The sequence below is a fragment of the Copadichromis virginalis genome, linkage group LG15 (genome assembly GCF_057382275.1).
Source record: "Copadichromis virginalis isolate Kocher_CV1m ecotype Utaka linkage group LG15, C_Virginalis_male_GT1.1, whole genome shotgun sequence".
Lineage (NCBI taxonomy): Eukaryota > Metazoa > Chordata > Actinopteri > Cichliformes > Cichlidae > Copadichromis > Copadichromis virginalis.
Genome location: NC_140632.1, coordinates 30,656,840 through 30,675,191, shown reverse-complemented (window position 1 = coordinate 30,675,191; position 18,352 = coordinate 30,656,840). Strand labels below are relative to the sequence as shown.

Below are 18,352 nucleotides of genomic sequence, written 5' to 3'. Positions count from 1 at the left end.
GACGGGATGAAACCACCAAACTATTCTCAGAGAGAAAGTATCTGACTCAAAAGTAGAAGAAAGAAAAGACAAGCAATAAGGAGGGTGGGGAAACAGAAACCTCTGAGTGTATTGAATGCAGATGGGCTGAAATGTTGTTATTATACACAAATAATAGATAAGAGGCTCATTTTAAATCAGTTTATAGTAAAAGGAAAGAAAATCACCTTGATAATATAATCTCAGTTCTTTTTGGGTTTTTTTTTTTTTTTGCTGTTGTTTTTCACAAATAACACAATCTGAAGGTGGATTGCTTGGCACTTGGAATGGTCTGTCTCTGCACAAAAAAGTATTAAACTGACTTTTTTCCCCCTTCATTGGAATTGACTGACGTACCACTTGTTTTAGTGATACAGGCTGTAATGAAAAACATTTATTTTCTAAATGGGACTCCACAGCCACAGGGCTGGCCCCTGGCTAAGTGGCTTTATTCTCCTGCTTTGTCAGAGTGATGAAATTGCAGTTGCTTTGCAGGTCTCCATTCAGAAGTCACTACGAGGCATTATGAGCAAAATGTTTTCCAGTCATAGAGGGGTCAAAAGCCATCCGTATTTATTCATGAGGCACTGGGGGAGTGCTCTGTCGCGAATGCTGGCCTGTTTTAAGGGCTGGATTAGACTGCACTTTCAGAGGCCCTTTTTTAACAATGCCTCTGCCTTCTGTATTGAACTGCTATTTCATAATGTAATTTACCTGCTCATGCTGTGCAAAGATTGCAGATGCACAAAAGGTTTAGACACTGAGAGCAAAACAGAAATGGCAGTGAGACCAGTGCTTCTGCACTCCACTGAAAGGATGGAGTGCCCTCTCTTGGCTCAATATGAGATTTATTTCCAATTTTGAAGGTAAACAGTACAATATGCATCACCATAATGTGACTAAGCTTTTTGGGGGATTTTTTTCTCAACTTTGCTTTGAATGTTTTTACAAATAGAGATATGAAGTTTAGTTTTAAAGTGAGGACAGACATTAAGGACACTTAGAAGCTAGGAAACATCATTTGTTTATTGAGACAGTTGAAATAAAACAGTCACAGTTTCTTAATAAATTCATTATGTAACAGTCGGGATGCAATAATTAAACACTGTTGATTAACAATGGGTCAATTGACGACATGATCGAAAAGCTGAGTTCAGTCATGTGAATTTGTCATTGTAACACATAGAAGGCTCTCCAAAGCTGCTTCTTGGCTTCACATCAAGCAAGAGAAAAACCTTAACAGCAGTGCAGTGTTGCTAAAAAGCTATTCAGACCTCAGGGTAACTGCAGGACTAGCAGTTATCTGCAGGTTATTCAACAAAAGGACCTCTTTCAGAATATTCACCGTCATGTGGTCGTTCTCAAGAAGTATCGATTCATTCTTGTGCATACAGAATTGTTCATTTGGAATGCTGAAGCCAATTTTTTAAAACCGTAGCAGTAACTGATCTTTCTCAGCATGCCAGTGTATTCCATTAAATCAGATTCTCAGCTTGTCTGAAATAAATAAATAAATAAATAAATGTAACAAAGTGGTGGTTGGGCAAGCGTTTCCTTTAATGGCAATGCAGCACTTTTCAGCCTTATGTGAGCGCGGCTTAATCACTTGTAAGACTTGAGTGAGTGTGTGTTAATAAACATTAGGCTGTCTCTCTTCCCTCGGTGATTAGTAGTTTATGTGCTTGGCTCTCTGCAGGCTGAAGTCACAGTCCTGAAGATTGATGGAGGGCCATGCTATTCAAACAGCAGGCATTGCTGAGACAGAAGCTCTTCGTTTTGGGCAGCCTTGCTATCGGAAGTGTCCTCTATCTCGTGGCCAGGGTTGGGACTTTGGATAGGTAAGTCATGGCGGGTATATTTTAAAACATACATTGCCTTAATTTAAAGCAACTTGCATTACAAACTTTAGTGTCCTATACTTTTTAAACCAATCACAGTGTATTCCAGAAACATTTCTGTACTTTATAAAATCTTGAAGTATTTATGCATTCATAGACATGCAACTTGGCAATGTGTAGCTTTGACAGGTACACATTTAAATCATTTTTTATCCTAAAATGGAGGTTGTGAAGTTCTCCTGACTGAGGCAGATTTTCTGCTTTAGATTAAATGAGAGAAATTCTTCAGTATTTTCATTTCTTGAGGTGAAATTTTTACAGTACTTAGTGCCATCAGTTATTCTAAAAACAAACAAGTCATATATCTGGTATATGCACTGCTGTAGTCATCTTTATTGACAAAGATGTGGTGCTCGCAATTTTGCATGTTGAAAAGGTGGTGTGGTGTGAGGACTTGGGTATGCATAAGAGAAATGGCATTCCAAAGAAATGAATACCATAGTTGATGAGGAACTAACCATGAACCAGTTGAGGGATCTGTTAGACACAGACTGTATGTAAAATATGAATGCAGCGTTCAAGTCTAAAAAGTGGAGACAGTTCCTTAAACCTGCATAATGGCCAGCAGGGGGCAGCAGCTTTGGCAGTTTATGGCTGTTTGTGGTTACTACTCAGTGACTCACTATACTTCCTTGTTTTAAAAAAAGGGTTTTGGTGACAGTGAGAATATTCAGTTCAATACCCCAGAAACAGGACAAACCAGTGGGTGACTTTATGCTTGCTGTGTCCTTGGTGCTAGGACGAGTCTGCTGTGGTGGCGCAACTCACAGTACTTTAAACATCTGCTGCAAAAGCCTTAGTCTTAACATACCGCAGGCTTTTCAGAGGTCTCAGAAGGTCATAGATGTTTCAGGATGTTTCTTTGCATTAGCTTCAGAGAATTGTTCCATTAATAATAAGTTTTACATTCAAGTAGCTTATTTAGTTAAGATTGAAGTGATAAATGTATTCTATGAGCGATAAAATTCCTTATAGAATGAGATACAAAATAAGATAGATGCGTTCTTTTCCTGTGTTTCAGGCTACAGCCCATTTGCCCAGTTGACAGCAGACTGTCCGCCCCTGAACCAGAGCAAATTCCTCTCCGCACTCTGCAGTTTAAGCGTGGCCTCCTACATGAAATCCGTAAGGGCAATGCCACCAAAGAGCAAATTCGCCTGCACAACCTGGTCCAACAACTGCCTCAGGCCATTATCATCGGGGTGCGTAAAGGTGGCACCCGTGCCCTGCTGGAAATGCTCAACCTGCATCCAGCAGTTGTCAAGGCTTCACAAGAGATCCACTTCTTTGACAATGACCAAAATTACGCTCGTGGCATCGACTGGTACAGGGGGAAAATGCCCTTCTCCTTCCCTCATCAGATCACCATTGAAAAGAGCCCCGCTTACTTCATCACAGAGGAAGTCCCTGAACGGATATTCAAGATGAACTCTTCCATCAAGCTGCTGATCATCGTGCGCGAGCCTACCACCAGAGCTGTGTCGGACTATACCCAAGTGCTGGAGGGCAAGGAGCGCAAAAACAAGACCTACCACAAGTTTGAGAAGCTGGTCATTGACACCAACACCTGCGAGGTGAACACGAAATACAAAGCAGTCCGGACCAGCATCTACACCAAACATTTGGAGCGTTGGTTGAAGTACTTTCCCGTGGAGCAGTTTCACATTGTGGATGGGGATCGCCTTATTACAGACCCGCTGCCAGAGCTGCAGCTTGTTGAGCGCTTCCTTAACCTCCCCTCCAGGATCAGCCAGTATAACCTGTACTTCAATGCCACCAGGGGATTTTATTGTCTGCGATTTAACATTGTCTTTAACAAGTGCCTGGCAGGCAGCAAGGGCCGCACCCATCCGGAGGTGGACCCATCAGTAGTGACTAAACTGCAAAAATTCTTTCATCCCTTCAATCAGAAGTTTTACCAGATCACTGGTAGGACATTCAACTGGCCATGATGAGCTCAAACTCCTCTGATGAGATTCTTTGAATTGGGGTTTATTTAAAAATGCCAAATTCTGAGACCTCGAAAGACATTAATAGCACTTTGATGGCATTTAATACCAGGATGACAGTGTGACCAAATATAAAAGGAACTTGATGTAAATTTCTTTTCAAATGTGTGAAAGAAAAAAGAACAAAATAGTTTCATGGTTTGACTAAAAGCTGCAGTTCAAAGCATTTGATCTTGCAAATGAACTCACTTGTCTGTCAATGTTTTCCCCATGTAGAGAAAAAAACAGTGCTGAGCTGTGTGATTAACTAAAGAGATTATTTTTAAGAGATTATCAAACACTGACATTCGTGCTGTTAAGATAAGCTATAAGTGTGATGCTTTTTTTCATGAAAAAACACCTTCAAAACCGAACAGAAAAAGTTCATCATTCCTTATCGTGGTGTTTACCTGGCCAAAACTGCATGTAAAATCCAGTTGCCAGTATAACACAGTAGACTTTTGTGTTTGCTCATTGTGTTTTATTTAACGCCTGCTGTGATCAGTCCTTTAGAACAGCGGTCCCCAACCTTTTTTGCACCACGGACCGGTTTATGCCCGACAATATTTTCACGGACCGGCCTTTAAGGTGTCGCAGATAAATACAACAAAATAAAACTAGTACCGGTACCGAAAAAAAGAAGATTTATTCATAACACACGTGAAAAGACCCAGGAAAACCGAGTTAATGATAAAAACGATAACAAAATAATGCTGAAAACCGATAAAAACCCTGAAAACCATACATTTCACACCTGAGCCTCAACACTCGCGGTCCAGTACCAAATGACTCACGGACCGGTACCGGTCTGAGGCCCGGGGGTTGGGGACCGCTGCTTTAGAAGGTGGCCTCCTTTAGTTTTTAACATAATACCTAGTCTGTAGAACAGATTGGCTTATCAGAATAGTTATAAGTGTTGCAAGCTTGGCTGTCACCATGTCCAAAACCTTTAAAGCATTTAAGACTTGAGCTTGTGTTTATAAATGTAAGTATACTGTTCTTTTCCCCTACTGCTTTCTCATTGGGTTACCAACACTTAGTGAAGAAAAGAAGGTGTCCTCTGATGACTCATGTCAAACCAGCTGTTTGTTCTATGCTGATTTTTTTTAAAAAAGGAAATCTGTTCTGTGCAAATATTCATTCTGTATCATAAGTGTGTTGTTAAATTAATAGAATGTGTAAACATTTGTGAGAGGATTTCATGTGTATTGGTGTATTTTAATATTCTTTTTGAGGGTAGTAGATCAGAAATAACTGACTTGCAGACTTACACCGTGGTTGTAATTCTGAGTGGTGGAAAGAAAGAAACTTAGTGGGGTACAAACCAAAACCACCATCGGTGTCTCCCTGAAGAAATGTTGATGAGATGAGATGAGATGAGATGAGATAGCCTTTATTTGTCAGTTGAAGGTCTTTTGCCCACAACCGAGATGACAGACCTTGCCGACCGTATACAATACAAACATCACATTGGGGAGACAGGTCAGGCCAGGTAGCAAGCAAAAAAATAATCGAAATGTGCAACACAAAAGGATAATGCAGGAATGCACAGGTATCAACACACCATAACACAATAAACACAAACAAGCAACATGGGAAATGTTCTATTGATTCATGTTTCTGGACACAAACGTCCCTACATTATTTTCATATCCCTGAATGTAATGTTTAATCTTGCTTTCATCAATATTTTTTAAAGCAAATAAGTCTGCATTTGGAAAATGGAAGGGCAGTGGAGCAAAGAATTTACACACACACCCAAGTTTAAGTCATATATATCAGAGATTTCTACATTAGCATCAATTCTTCAAAAATTCATTCGGTTACGTTAAGGCACTAAAAACGACAAAGACTAGGTCTAGACACTACAGTTGCTACAGTACAGACTTTGAGTTTCATTAACGTCTGATTTGGTTCCAAAACAAAATAACCCTGTCTTTAGAATAACTTAGCATGAAAACAGGATTCAGAAACAGCTAACCCAGTTCTGTCCAAAGTTCACAATATGGCTACATTAAGGGGCATGAATAGAATAAGAGACTACCAAAATAGTTTTTGGTAAAAAATGTTTCATCATCATTTACAGTTTGCCTTGTACCTGAGCAATACTGTACAGGATTACTGCTGCACAAAGAATCTGGAACCACTCTCAAGCTATGAGAGGATTCTGTCTGCCATGATTTTCTTTAAGTGGACATTTCCCCAACTTTCACTATATACATATATAATGTTCAGACATCAGATTTGTTAAAATGTGGTCTGGTTCTCAAAAGTCTTCCACTCAGATATAGCTCCATAACAACACTATAACTGTGGAAAAACCGAAGAACTGATTAGTACTCATGTACAACCTGATAAGTTAACAGCTCCAGCTCTGTCCATGTGCAAATCTGTACTGGCTTTTTTTGTTATTACCCTCTTAAAATTCCTTTAAAGCTCAGCATAAAATCAGGGCATTGCCCAAAAATGACTCTCGGGGTAAATATAAATATCAAACCAGGTGAAAACTGACGAAAAACAAAAACAATTAACCCTCCTATTGTTTAATTCCCAAACTATGCAATTGCTCTCGACAGGGCGTCAGCGATGACATTTTCCGTCCCTTTCTTATGTTTGATTTGCAGGTTGAAATCTTGCAAAAGAAGGGACCAACGCATAAGTCTCTGATTTGAGTTTTGCATCTGGGAGAGAAACACCAATGGATTGTGGTCAGTGAACACTTGAACAGGGATAGAGCTGGATCCGATATACACCTCGAAATGCTGCAGGGCTAACAACAAGGCAAGGGCTTCCTTTTCAATAGTGCTGTAGTTAATCTGATGTTTGTTGAATTTTTTGGAAAAATAACAAATTGGGCGATCCACGCCGCGATGGTCTTCCTGCATAAGGACAGCTCCTGCACCAGCCGCACTAGCGTCAACCTCGAGCTTGAAAGGGGACATGAAATTTGGTGCCGTAAGAACAGGGGAACTGCACAGTAATGCTTTCGCAGACTCGAAAGCAGTCTGACAAACAGGCGTCCACACAAAAGGCTTCACCGGACTGATCAAATCGGTGAGAGGAACGACAACAGTGGCAAAGTTCTTACAAAAACCTCTGTAATAACCACACATTCCTAGAAATCGGCGCAGCGCCCTTCTCGTTTGTGGGACTGGAAACTCAACGATCGCCTGTATTTTCGCAGTCACCGCCAGTATCTGTCCCTGACAGGTGGGTCAGGGACAGGTTTGTTGGGCAATACTTCAGGTAATGGAGTTAACAAATCCATATTTGTTACAGCCATAAATGTATCTAATTCTATTGCATGGTAGTAAGAAATGAAAGAATGTAACGGATAAAGCAGTGGAACTGAATTTTATGAAGCGCGTTTTTACCATGTTTCACACATCCTTATGAGTCCACTTTTCCCATCCTCTGGGTTGAATGGGACTCCTCGCGGTGGGGTAAGTGGCCTACCGAAGTTGTCTAACCCGCCCCTCCCCGCCGAAGTTGCGCCTCCCATTCAGCGACTTTCCGCCGTGTGTAATTATGTGTTGATGCCGTCTATCCCATCTTCTGTCTGCTGAAGCAAATTCAAACCAACTTTTTATTTCTAGAGGCACTTTTAAAATGGCTTACACGACCGCAGGCGGGACCAAGAAGAAGGTCTGCTACTACTACGACGGTATGGGACATCCTGAGCGTGTGAATGGGCAGCCCAAACTGAGCCATCTGGCAGGCTAACGCTAGCCAGCTAGTCAGTGTAGCTGCTGGTGAATGTATACTGTTTAACACTAGCAAGCTAACGAGTAGGCGCTAATGACCATCGTTTGAAAGGTCTCCGCGGTGCAAAGAGAGTATTCGTGTGTTTACTATTATGAGTAAAAGTAAAAAAAAAATCACCTTACTTCAACCGAGTCAGAGAAAAGAGGAGGGCTTCGGTTAAATTAATGTTGAGAATTTGCGACACAAGCACTCATTGTCACGATTGTATAACTTATAGTTGCAGACGTAGATCGGGCTTTGTGCACCGCGTTACCTCTGTTAAATCAAAAATGATTAGGAACTGATGAGTCGTCGTCAGAGTTACATTCGTAAAAATAATGAAGCAAAATGTGCCACTGTTACACAATTAAGTGCTCAGGCCTTATTGGAGCGTATCACCGTGTTGTCTAACATCACTCTCTCTCATAAGAGAAACCCCTTATTTGTATTCCTCATGTACAAGGAACATAGTTACAGTATCTTGTCAGAATTTTGAAGAGACTTGCAGTAAAAACTAACTTTGTTCACATATAGCCCTGCATTCAGTTTACATGTACTAGAACTAGAACCGTGCATTCAGTTTTCATCTGAATATTTAACAGTCAAATGCTGTGTTATTGTTGTTTTTACGTTGCTTTTTATTTCTCACTAAACACAACAACCCAGTATTTTTTTTTCTCTTTTCTACTTTGCGTGCTATTTCTCTGTTCAACCTGAAGTTGCATTTGTTCTTGCGCCCATGTCCTGGGAAGGTGGCTACAGCCCCATGAACTTTATACCTTTTAATAATATTGGCAACTGAGATCAGCAGTACATTCATAGTCTGAAGGAGGTGTAGTGAGCTATTGTAGGATAACTGCATGTGCAGGTAAAATTGAAGTAAACATCACTGTTTGACCTGCACAATCTTGTGATCTACTTCTTGGTGGTAAGCATCCATAGTTTTTCAGTTACATTAAAAATGCTTGAATTATACGTATGGTATTACACCGTGAATGATGTTGCTGTTGTTCCCCGCTGTTGTTGTGTTAAGAAAAACTCGATTTTCCCTTTGCTTTTCTGTTATTTGCTGTTCTAGCATTATGTTTGTGTCATGCTAGTTGCTAACTTAGCAGCCACAGAATACCTCAAAGATGTAAAACAGTTAATACCTTAACATATGGGGGTTTCATTTGGTCTTTTTGTTTGTGGTCAGGATTAGAGCAGGAACAGCCAAGAATTAAGAAGGGGGGGAGAAACACAGTACACAATTGGCAGGTTGTCAATTTTGATGAAAAGTACAAAATGTGCTGTTTTTATAGAATGTGTAAATAAGTGTAAAATCTCTTTTGTTGCTCAGACAGAACCTGAAAAGCATCCATTTTTATTTTCATTCGCAGCTTAAATTAATAATTATTATCGGATGGAAATGTGTTTCTTATCTTGTTCCTTTTGTCTTTGCAGGTGACATAGGAAATTATTACTATGGACAGGGACACCCCATGAAACCACATCGTATCCGGATGACCCACAACTTACTTCTGAACTATGGACTGTACAGGAAGATGGAGGTCTATGTATGTTTTCCAAGCATGTGACACTAAGCATACCATAGGTTCTGGCCTTCCTTGTTGTAGTTTCCAACCAGCTTGGAATGTCTTGTGTTTCAGAGGCCACACAAAGCCACTGCAGACGAGATGACAAAATATCACAGTGATGACTACATCAAGTTCCTCCGATCCATACGACCAGACAACATGTCAGAGTTCAGCAAACAGATGCAGAGGTGTAAGTCATTGTGTCCTCTTTGGGACATTACAGAATTTTGTGTACTATTCCAAGTACGAAATACAAGGAGCTCCTCTGCCCTTCTGTTTCCATTCATACTGCTCAAACAAAATTTTGAACACCTTCCTATTTTTTGGTTTCCTATTTATTTATGTATTTATTTACTCTGCAGTCAATGTTGGGGAGGACTGTCCAGTATTCGATGGCTTGTTTGAGTTCTGCCAACTGTCTGCTGGTGGTTCGGCTGGTAAGTCGTGCTAATGATGAATCAGATGTTGCTAAGCGGTCATATAAAAGGTCTTGATAAGTCAGTTGAGTCAAGCAATCTGAATATTTATGTTAAAGATATACTGTGACACAGTTTTATTCATTCTGTTGCAACTCTGGAGGTGATAAATAGTCTGTAGTAGGGTTGTCAAAAAATAGATACTCAGATCCTAACTGACACTAAAACTGACGATTGGATTAGTTACTCATTTATAGCAGTATCAGTACCCACAGTACTGTCTTTGCATCTGCTAGTTGACACACTACTTCCCATAGAACCACAGCAGACAAGCAGGAACATGCACCACGTGATGACATTCACAACACTCACAATATTTTGTGTGGAACATCAGGAAGTCATTGAGCTCCTGTTTCAGCAACATTAGACCTATCTGTAACATTAATAGACACTGCCAATTTAACAGAATAACACAATTATTTGTATCTAAAAAGTCTTGTGGTTCTCAGTCATTTCTACATTGTCTTTGGAAGGATAATATTCCTAAAGACATGACTGTCTTTGGAATAAGAGGTCAGGATTGAATTCCCTACAAAAATGAATCCTTATCTTGTGTACCTTTGTGAACCACCTTTGTAATCCTGAGGATTTGGTGGGACTCCTGAAGTTCTCTCACTAAACCCCAAATCCTGCTTTGTGGTACAAGTTACAAGCACTGTGTTTGTTGACAAGTCATCAACCAGAGTAGAATGAAACATGATCTGTATAGTTAGCACCAACCATCTTTATAAATAGTCCTCTATAAAAGAACAGACAGAAAGCTGTAATTGCTCATGTAGGACCTCATTACTGTCAGTCAAATCCTTGAGAAACAAAGTCAGTGCAGTGGTCATTAGACTGAGGCAGCAAATTCTTTTTATTGTCACCTGTTCCCGGAGAGCACAGTTACAGGAACAAGTTCTTGGCTTTCAGTTGTCCAGCTGTTTCAGTGCCAGCCTTGATTAAACATTTTTCCGGTTATGACAACAAAGTTAGACTAAGTGACTTATTGATTAACTCATCAGATATATATCAGTTTCTTTACAAACTGCATAATCAAACATGTTTCCTGTTGTGTACAGCTGGCTCAGTGAAGCTGAACCGACAGCAGACAGACATTGCAGTGAATTGGGCAGGAGGACTCCACCATGCAAAGAAATCGGAGGCCTCAGGGTTCTGTTACGTCAATGACATTGTGCTGGCCATCCTGGAGCTGCTCAAGTGAGAATATTTCCCGCTTTGTTTCCCATCTACATATAAAAATTCATTAAATGAAAGCAGGTGAAAGACCCATTTCTCACAGCATTGTTTCTATGCAGTGTTTGTACTCATCCGAGCTCTGTCTGTGGCCCTTTTTACCAGGTACCACCAGAGGGTGCTGTACATCGACATAGACATCCACCATGGAGATGGAGTGGAGGAGGCCTTCTACACAACAGACAGAGTTATGACTGTGTCCTTCCATAAATATGGGGAGTACTTCCCTGGAACTGGTGACCTTCGGGTGAGCCTTACACTCTTCCTTCAGCTGGTTACTAAGAAGTCATAATTTCTTAATTGAAAACAGCAAAATCTGTATGATGATATCATAGGATAGTTTTGCATTTGTGTGAGTATTTATTTTTTGTTTTTGTTCATGGAAAGATATAAGGGCTTTGTTAATTTGGTGCAGCTAACACATGCATTTGCACACTGCTGAGGAGTCTATACTTGGAGATTATTCAGTATGCACTTTTTTGTCTTTTTTACCTTTAGGATATTGGAGCTGGAAAAGGCAAATATTACGCTGTCAACTTCCCACTGCGGGATGGCATAGATGACGAGTCATATGAGCAAATCTTCAAGCCTGTGAGTTCCACAAATGCTTGTTTTGCACTGCAAATATAACTGACCCTTTAAAAGTCACAGCACTTCGTTTTTTAGCTCTTCCCAAATGAACTGATCCAGAAGGAAATGATTAAATAGTAATATATATATAATTTAGGGATGTCCGCAACTAGTTGCCCAGCTGACTACTCGTCGCTGTCGTCACTAGTCAGTACCAGACTTGCTAGTCTAATTGTTATACTTGTTAAAATTTTAATTGATGCCCAATGCTGCCATCTGCCACCAGGTGGCAGCATTGGGCAATCTGCTGTTGCGTTTCCCAACAGCAGATTGTTGTTGGGAAACGCCATGAATCTATCAATCTAGACCAGTGTTAGGCAAGGTCCAGGCCTCAAGTGCCGGTGTCCTACAGGTTTTAGATATCACCCTGGATCACACCTGAATCACACTACCAGGCCTCTAGAGAACTTCAAGACATTTTGAGGAGGTATTTTAGCCATTTAAATCAGCTGTGTTGGATCAAGGACACAACCAAAACCTGCAGTACACCGGCCTTTGAGGCCTGGAGTTGCCTACCCCTGATCTAGGCTAACGTTATTAGAATGAGATCGCGGATACAACTGGAGGAAATTAGCTTTCTCTGACAGGATGCAATAGGGTGATGAGTTAGATCATTTGGGACAACTTCAGAGTAGAGTCAACGCTCCTCCATATTGAAAGGAGATGGCTAAGGTTGTCACCTCCAGGGTAAGGTGTTCCAACTGGGCGTTTATCTGGGACATGCTTGAGATATTACGTCTGGGAATGGCTAAATGTTTCCTGGATACGCTGGTGGAGGTGGTGAGAGGGAGGTCTGGGCTTCCCTGCTGCTTCCCCCACGACCCAACTTTAGATTGTCTTAGTTTTGTTTCCTAGTTTTAGACTAGTCGGGCAGTCTAAGTTTTTTTTCCCACGACTAGTCGACTAGGAAATTGATCACCAGGAACATCTCTAATATAATTAATAAATAAATATATTGCTGGGGGGGAAAAAACAACAGATAAAATATTGTATTTTCAAAGGCAAACCAATAGAGAATTACCATGTTGTCTTTTAGCTCACTGTTCTGATTTTAATTGTAGCTACAGCAGGCAATTCAAATCTAAAGTACTGTAGTCACATAGGAGACAGACAGCTACTCTTGTTTTTTTTTATTGATGCTTGCAGCTGGCACTCGGTAACATTTATAGGTGTAAGTATTTTCTATTCTTCTTTTCAGATGCACAATTTGTGTATCTAGTGTGAATCTATTGAAACAGCGTGCCAGCAGAAGCATTACAGTGCAATAGTAGTGACATGTTTTTATCCTGTGACACAGCGTAAGTCAAATATTAGCATAAAATTAGCTTAGGCAGTGTTTTCACAAGCATGTTGTTGCAAAATTCTGTGCTTTATCGGAAGATGTTGAAGCAGCCCCCTTCTTAGATACAAAATTTGTGTTGCATGGCTCTTGCTCTTAGACGCACACGGGCTTGTGTCGTCATTATGTTTAACAGAAATTATAGTGCTTCCTTACGTCTAAAGAATTAGAGATAAATATAAAGGTGTTGACAAGGAGTCACAGATTTTTCTACTTTGATTGTGTAGGTGATGGCTAAGGTGATGGAGATGTACCAGCCCAGTGCTGTGGTTCTTCAGTGTGGTGCAGACTCTCTCTCAGGAGACCGCCTCGGCTGCTTTAACCTCACCATCCGAGGTAAACATACACAGTACAGTAATGCTGAATGGTGTAATAAAGTGATGTCACAAACCATACTGAATGTCTTGCATTTTGTGTGTTTTTCCTGGGTTTTTTAATCCTAAAAGGGCATGCCAAATGTGTGGAATACATCAAGTCCTTCAACCTGCCACTGCTCATGCTGGGTGGAGGAGGATACACCATTCGAAATGTGGCCCGATGCTGGACCTATGAGACAGCTGTGGCTCTGGACACTGACATCCCTGACGGTTAGTCACTTTTTCCATGTCAGTGAATGACTGTAGTTAAAATTGTCTTGGATTTCTTTGCTTTCTTTGTTATACAAGAAAGAAGAAAAAAGCTAAGTGGCAATCTGGTTTACCGAACCGGCACTTAATAGGTGTCCTACATTAATAAAAAGAGCGATTCGTTTAACTCGCCACATCATTGAGGTGACCAGGGTTGTTCTTTGTCACTGACTCTTTTCATAGCTTCAATGAACACAATTTCTAGGTGCAGCCCAGAGTTAGAGGTGGTCTCAGAATAACCTCTCTGCTTTTTGCAGACGATGTGGTTTTGTTCATTTCATCAAGCTATGACCTCCAGCTTGCACTTGGGTGGTTTGCAACTGAGTTTGAAGTTAGTTGAGATGAGAACGAGTACCTCGAAGTCTGACTCCATGTTTCTCAGGCGGAATTGAATTGAAAATTGAACTGATGGTTGGACAGATCCAAGATGGTTAACACACACATACAGTCCATATGGTTAACTTAAATTTGGGTGCTATTTATTTAGGGCAGCAGTGCTTTATAGCCTTGTTGAGTAGTTGTGCACACCACTTAACTGATATATTATCTAATTATTACTTAAAGTAGAGCCTGCTGAGGCTGAAATAATCTGGGTGTATAAAGACCTCTATAGCCTTCTCTTGATCTCTGTGTGAAGTTAGAGACCCCAGACTACATTAGCAGTTACTAGCTTCTTAAGAATTGGTGCCAGAGGAGTGTACTATGCTTGCCATAGACAAGCTTGACTCAACAAAGCCTAAAAAACAAAATAAATATCACTGCAGGACCATATGTATATTCTTTTTAAATTTTGCAGGTATAGATCAAATAAGTGGAGCATGTCAAACAGTGATGCTGGTCATTTAAAGTTTAATGTGTGTGTCTGTAGCCTGCAGTGTGAGGCTTGTTGGAGGTGATGGAGTTTTTAGTTAACTTCACCTTAGGGAAGGGCCAACCTGCTTCCTGCCTTTGCTCACAAGGAGCTGAGTCAGCAGACTGTCAGATTTCCACATAAAGAGGGGGGATGTAATTAGAGCGTGGAATGGGACAGCAGTTCTCTTAACGGGATTTCAACACATTAACTTACCTCCCTACACATTTCTCTTCATCTTGCCCTCACTCATGATCAGTGTAGGTTATAAAGTTTCAATAAATCTTAACAGGTGTGGTAGCACCCCTTTTTCTTTTAACGTGATTCCTCATTTGACAGATTTTCTCCAGCAGTTTTTTTTTTTCTCATCTCAACGATGTTTCTGTTGTAGAACTGCCATACAATGACTACTTTGAGTACTTCGGGCCTGACTTCAAGCTCCACATCAGCCCCTCCAACATGACCAACCAGAACTCACAGGAATATATGGACAAAATCAAGTATGTCAAATGTGAAACTATTTGTTTTCTTTCTAGAACTGCCAGAATTGCAAGCTTAGAACTGCTGGAGATTTGGAATAATTGTGGAAAAAGAATGTTATTGACAAGTTAAAAATACATTTTGGACAGTGTGGTATTAGTTTAATTAAAATACAGAAGGAATGAAAACAGATTGAACTTAGAAAGCTGACCTCACAGTTGGCTAACTAATAAATGAATTGTTGTATAAGTTAGATAGTCAATGTCCACAACTGGACCTGCAGCTTCTCCACTGTCCACGCTGCCCCACCTCAGTCCGTAGCCCTTCACCTCCTCTGCGCTGCTTCTCAGGCCTGAAACCAACCCATCCAGTTCGGTGGCTGTGCTCCAGATTTGACTCTTTATTTGCTCAGATTAGTTCTCCACCCTCTGGATTCTCTGCTCATTTCATTTCCCCTGCTTCTCCGTACAGCCAACAATCTGCCCAGTACTCCACACATTCAGACACGCTCTCCACACTCTGACGCCTCTGCCTGGCAAAACATCTATCACCGACCCATTCAGTTCTACAGTCATTATTCCCCTTATATATTAATCTGTCAGTCAACTCTAGTTAACTGTACTTATATCAGCCTTCATCTCAATTCAGCTTTTTCAGTTCTATTCTGTTCTATTTATCACTGAAACACAACAACATCGATTTGAAGTTCTTTAAGACCCACAATAACAGGCAGAAAACGTTGACTTGCTATGAGCAAGCAGCAGTGGAAAGGAAACAACCACCTTCACATTACAATGTCAAAATGTTGCTAGGCTAGAAAAGTGATGTACAACAATTGATTAATAAAGACATTGAAATGCAGATGATCAGTATGTGACTTTTCAGGCAGCGGCTGTTTGAGAACCTGCGGATGCTGCCTCATGCTCCAGGGGTTCAGATGCAAGCCATCCCAGGGGATGCTGTCCCAGACGACACAGTGGATGAGGACACAGAGGATCCTGACAAACGCTTGTCCAGTAAGACCTTCATTCGTTTTCACAAAGCATCGGCTTCTATGGCGTACGTTGCATTTTTGGTTATAGCTTCTTTGGCAAGCCTCTTTCTGTGGTCGTCTACAATTATTTTCTAAGACAAGATGGGGGAACAGGCACAAAACAGAGAAATAAGAAAAGCCTTCTGAGACACTAAGTGGCAAAAAGGTGGAAAATAAGACAGAGGGGGATGTTATCAGTGCAGTTCTGCAGTATCTTCATTTCTGCATTGTACCACATTAGCCTTACGGTCCCATTACTCTGGCTCTCAACTTATGAAATGATCAAAAAATGTTTTGAATCAAAGGGTGAAGAACAGTATTGAGTGGGAACACTAAAATTGGAAAATGCCTGCAGTGTTTACCCAGACATGTTTGTAATTTAGACCAGGGGTCGGCAACCCTGGGCACTTGTGCCACAGCTGGCATGCGAAGGGTTAACTGATGGCACGACACGCAGTGAATTAATCTGAGAAGGTGTATTAAAAATAAATGGCCGGGCCACCGGTGTACATCGCAAATTAGCTCGCATAGACACATTAGTTGTGCTGCTTCTTAATGACGGTATCTTAGCTAACAACCCCAACTACCAGATTCAACTTTTAATTGCCTAAAAATCACTTAGCCTACCGGTGAGAAGGACGTTGCTAGCTGGCAGTTTTTTCAAGCAATGTTGAAATTTCCACATTCCGACACTTCAAATGCTTCAGGAGCTCAGCGCAGCATCAGCAACACGGAAATACACATAAATATAATACTGCACTATGCCAACATCTGCAAACAAAAATAGTTCTATAAATTAGTTCTATATAGTGTGTAACTGTTGATATAGAGCGTTATTAAATTTATTCCTAATGCAATGGTTGATATGGCACAGTGACTTCTGGGGAAATTTTAGATGGCACTCATCATCAGAAAGGTTGCCAACCCATGGGAGAAAGGACCCCAGGTTTGGAAAAAAGGAGCAGCAGTACTGCATATGCATTATTATGCTGTGTTACAACTCACTCACTCAAACTCACCAGAGTTTGGTCTTTGATTGCAGTCCGTGCTACAGATAAGAGAATAGCCTGTGACGAAGAGTTCTCAGACTCTGAGGATGAAGGGGAGGGAGGCAGGAGGAACACAGCCAATCACAAGAAAGGAGCCAAAAGGCCCAGAGTGGACGAGGACAAACAGGAAGGAGAGGAGAAGAAAGCTGGTTGGTTACTTTGATGCTTACTCGATTGTTGTTATTAACAGTGTAACAATGTGTAACGCTGATTGTGATTAAAAGGTTTCTTTCTTCCCCATTTTTCACACCTTAGATATAAAAGAAGAAGAGAAGACAAAAGACAGCAGTGCTGAGAAGACTGACTCAAAGAGGTGAATGTTTGAATTCATTCACACACTGAGTGTTCTCGCTCCTTTTTAAATGCAGTTACTGCATGCTTTTTCAAACTGAGTATGAGGTTGTGTTGTGCATGACAAGCAGAGCTTTTATATGCACAAATCTGATTAGGGCACAATACTTCAAAGATGTGGAGAGACTGTGGGATTGTTGTCATTTTTCATGAAGTTATTTTACTGTGACATCAAAACACAAAAGATGCTTCAGAAACTCAAGTGAAAGTCATATTGGGCAAACCAAAGCGCCAGTGCAGTCAGCTGTTGCTCTGATCCGGAGCTGTACCTTGTTCAACCACTGGGCTACCACAGTATGTGCACACGTTAGTAGCCTGTTGTTCTAATGTTATATGTAGCCAGTACTTAACTCATCACTATAGCAACATTTCTGTTGTTTGAACTAATCGATTTTTCTTCCTCTGCAGTGTGAAAACTGAGCAGACCAGCAGTACCTAAAGTGTTCTTATCCAAAGATCTTAACTGGTGCTGTCGAGCCTCAAGGATCCTGCACTTCCCCAAAACACCATTAAGAAGCATTATATTTATTATGACTCTTTGTTTTCTACTTGTAAATTGTCTCTTTGTGTTGTGTGTCAGTGGTTATCCTGAATTCAGCCCTTGAATTTTCCAGATTTGGTGCTTATTAAACGATGTGAATCCAATGTGCTTAATCTTCTGAATCAGCTCTTTTGTCGTTAAACAAGAGTTTAAACCCTTAAGTGAACCTGTAATGATTTTACAGCTGAATTTTGATATTTTGTGCTTGTTAATAAAAAAAATTTTATACTGTTGTCTTTGAGATTGTTGTTTCAGCTCATCATAGATTCATGTTCTGAACATGTTCAGCCACAAGAGGGCTTTCTAACCTGGGAAAAGGCATCACAGTACATGCAATTTATTTCCCAGACACAGGTGGAATGAAGGATTATTACTGGCATGCATATGTAATGCATAGCTTTCATACAGTGTTGCTGTGATGGAAGCCCACCTCAGCAGTAACTAGGAGTAACTAGTGACCCAAACTTGTGAACTTGGTTATTTTCATTCAGCTTCTTCATTCATATAACAAGCTGA

At 40.7% G+C, this 18,352-nt stretch overlaps 2 protein-coding genes across 5 annotated transcripts in view; both read left to right on the top strand.

Moving 5' to 3' along the window:
* LOC146692726 (heparan sulfate glucosamine 3-O-sulfotransferase 5) overlaps positions 1-5,101 on the top strand; it is a 142,676-nt gene extending 137,575 nt beyond the window's left edge. For all 4 annotated transcript variants that reach the window (XM_085432907.1, XM_085432906.1, XM_085432905.1 and 1 more), the window contains 2 exons: positions 1,715-1,856; positions 2,938-5,101. In XM_085432907.1, coding sequence (XP_085289033.1) covers positions 1,750-1,856; positions 2,938-3,868 — 1,038 coding nt within the window. In that variant the 5' untranslated portion in view covers positions 1,715-1,749 and the 3' untranslated portion in view covers positions 3,869-5,101. The remainder of the gene's footprint in view (positions 1-1,714; positions 1,857-2,937) is intronic.
* Positions 5,102-7,369: 2,268 nt separating this feature from the next.
* On the top strand, positions 7,370-18,069 carry LOC146692725 (histone deacetylase 2). The gene is made up of 14 exons (XM_085432903.1): positions 7,370-7,568; positions 9,092-9,204; positions 9,298-9,415; positions 9,588-9,662; positions 10,763-10,901; positions 11,043-11,184; positions 11,436-11,528; positions 13,134-13,242; positions 13,353-13,493; positions 14,774-14,882; positions 15,748-15,878; positions 16,938-17,093; positions 17,200-17,257; positions 17,704-18,069. Exons 1-14 carry the CDS (start codon positions 7,514-7,516, stop codon positions 17,732-17,734), a joined length of 1,470 nt encoding a protein of 489 aa, XP_085289029.1. The 5' UTR covers positions 7,370-7,513; the 3' UTR covers positions 17,735-18,069.
* Positions 18,070-18,352: the final 283 nt, after the last annotated feature.

Coding starts and splice junctions, on each gene's coding strand:
- LOC146692725 (XM_085432903.1), top strand. CDS start 7,514: ATGGCTTACACGACCGCAGGCGGGACCAAGAAGAAGGTCTGCTACTAC. Junction 11,185..11,435: donor CTGGAACTGGTGACCTTCGG/GTGAGCCTTACA, acceptor TTTTACCTTTAG/GATATTGGAGCTGGAAAAGG. Junction 11,529..13,133: donor ATGAGCAAATCTTCAAGCCT/GTGAGTTCCACA, acceptor TTGATTGTGTAG/GTGATGGCTAAGGTGATGGA.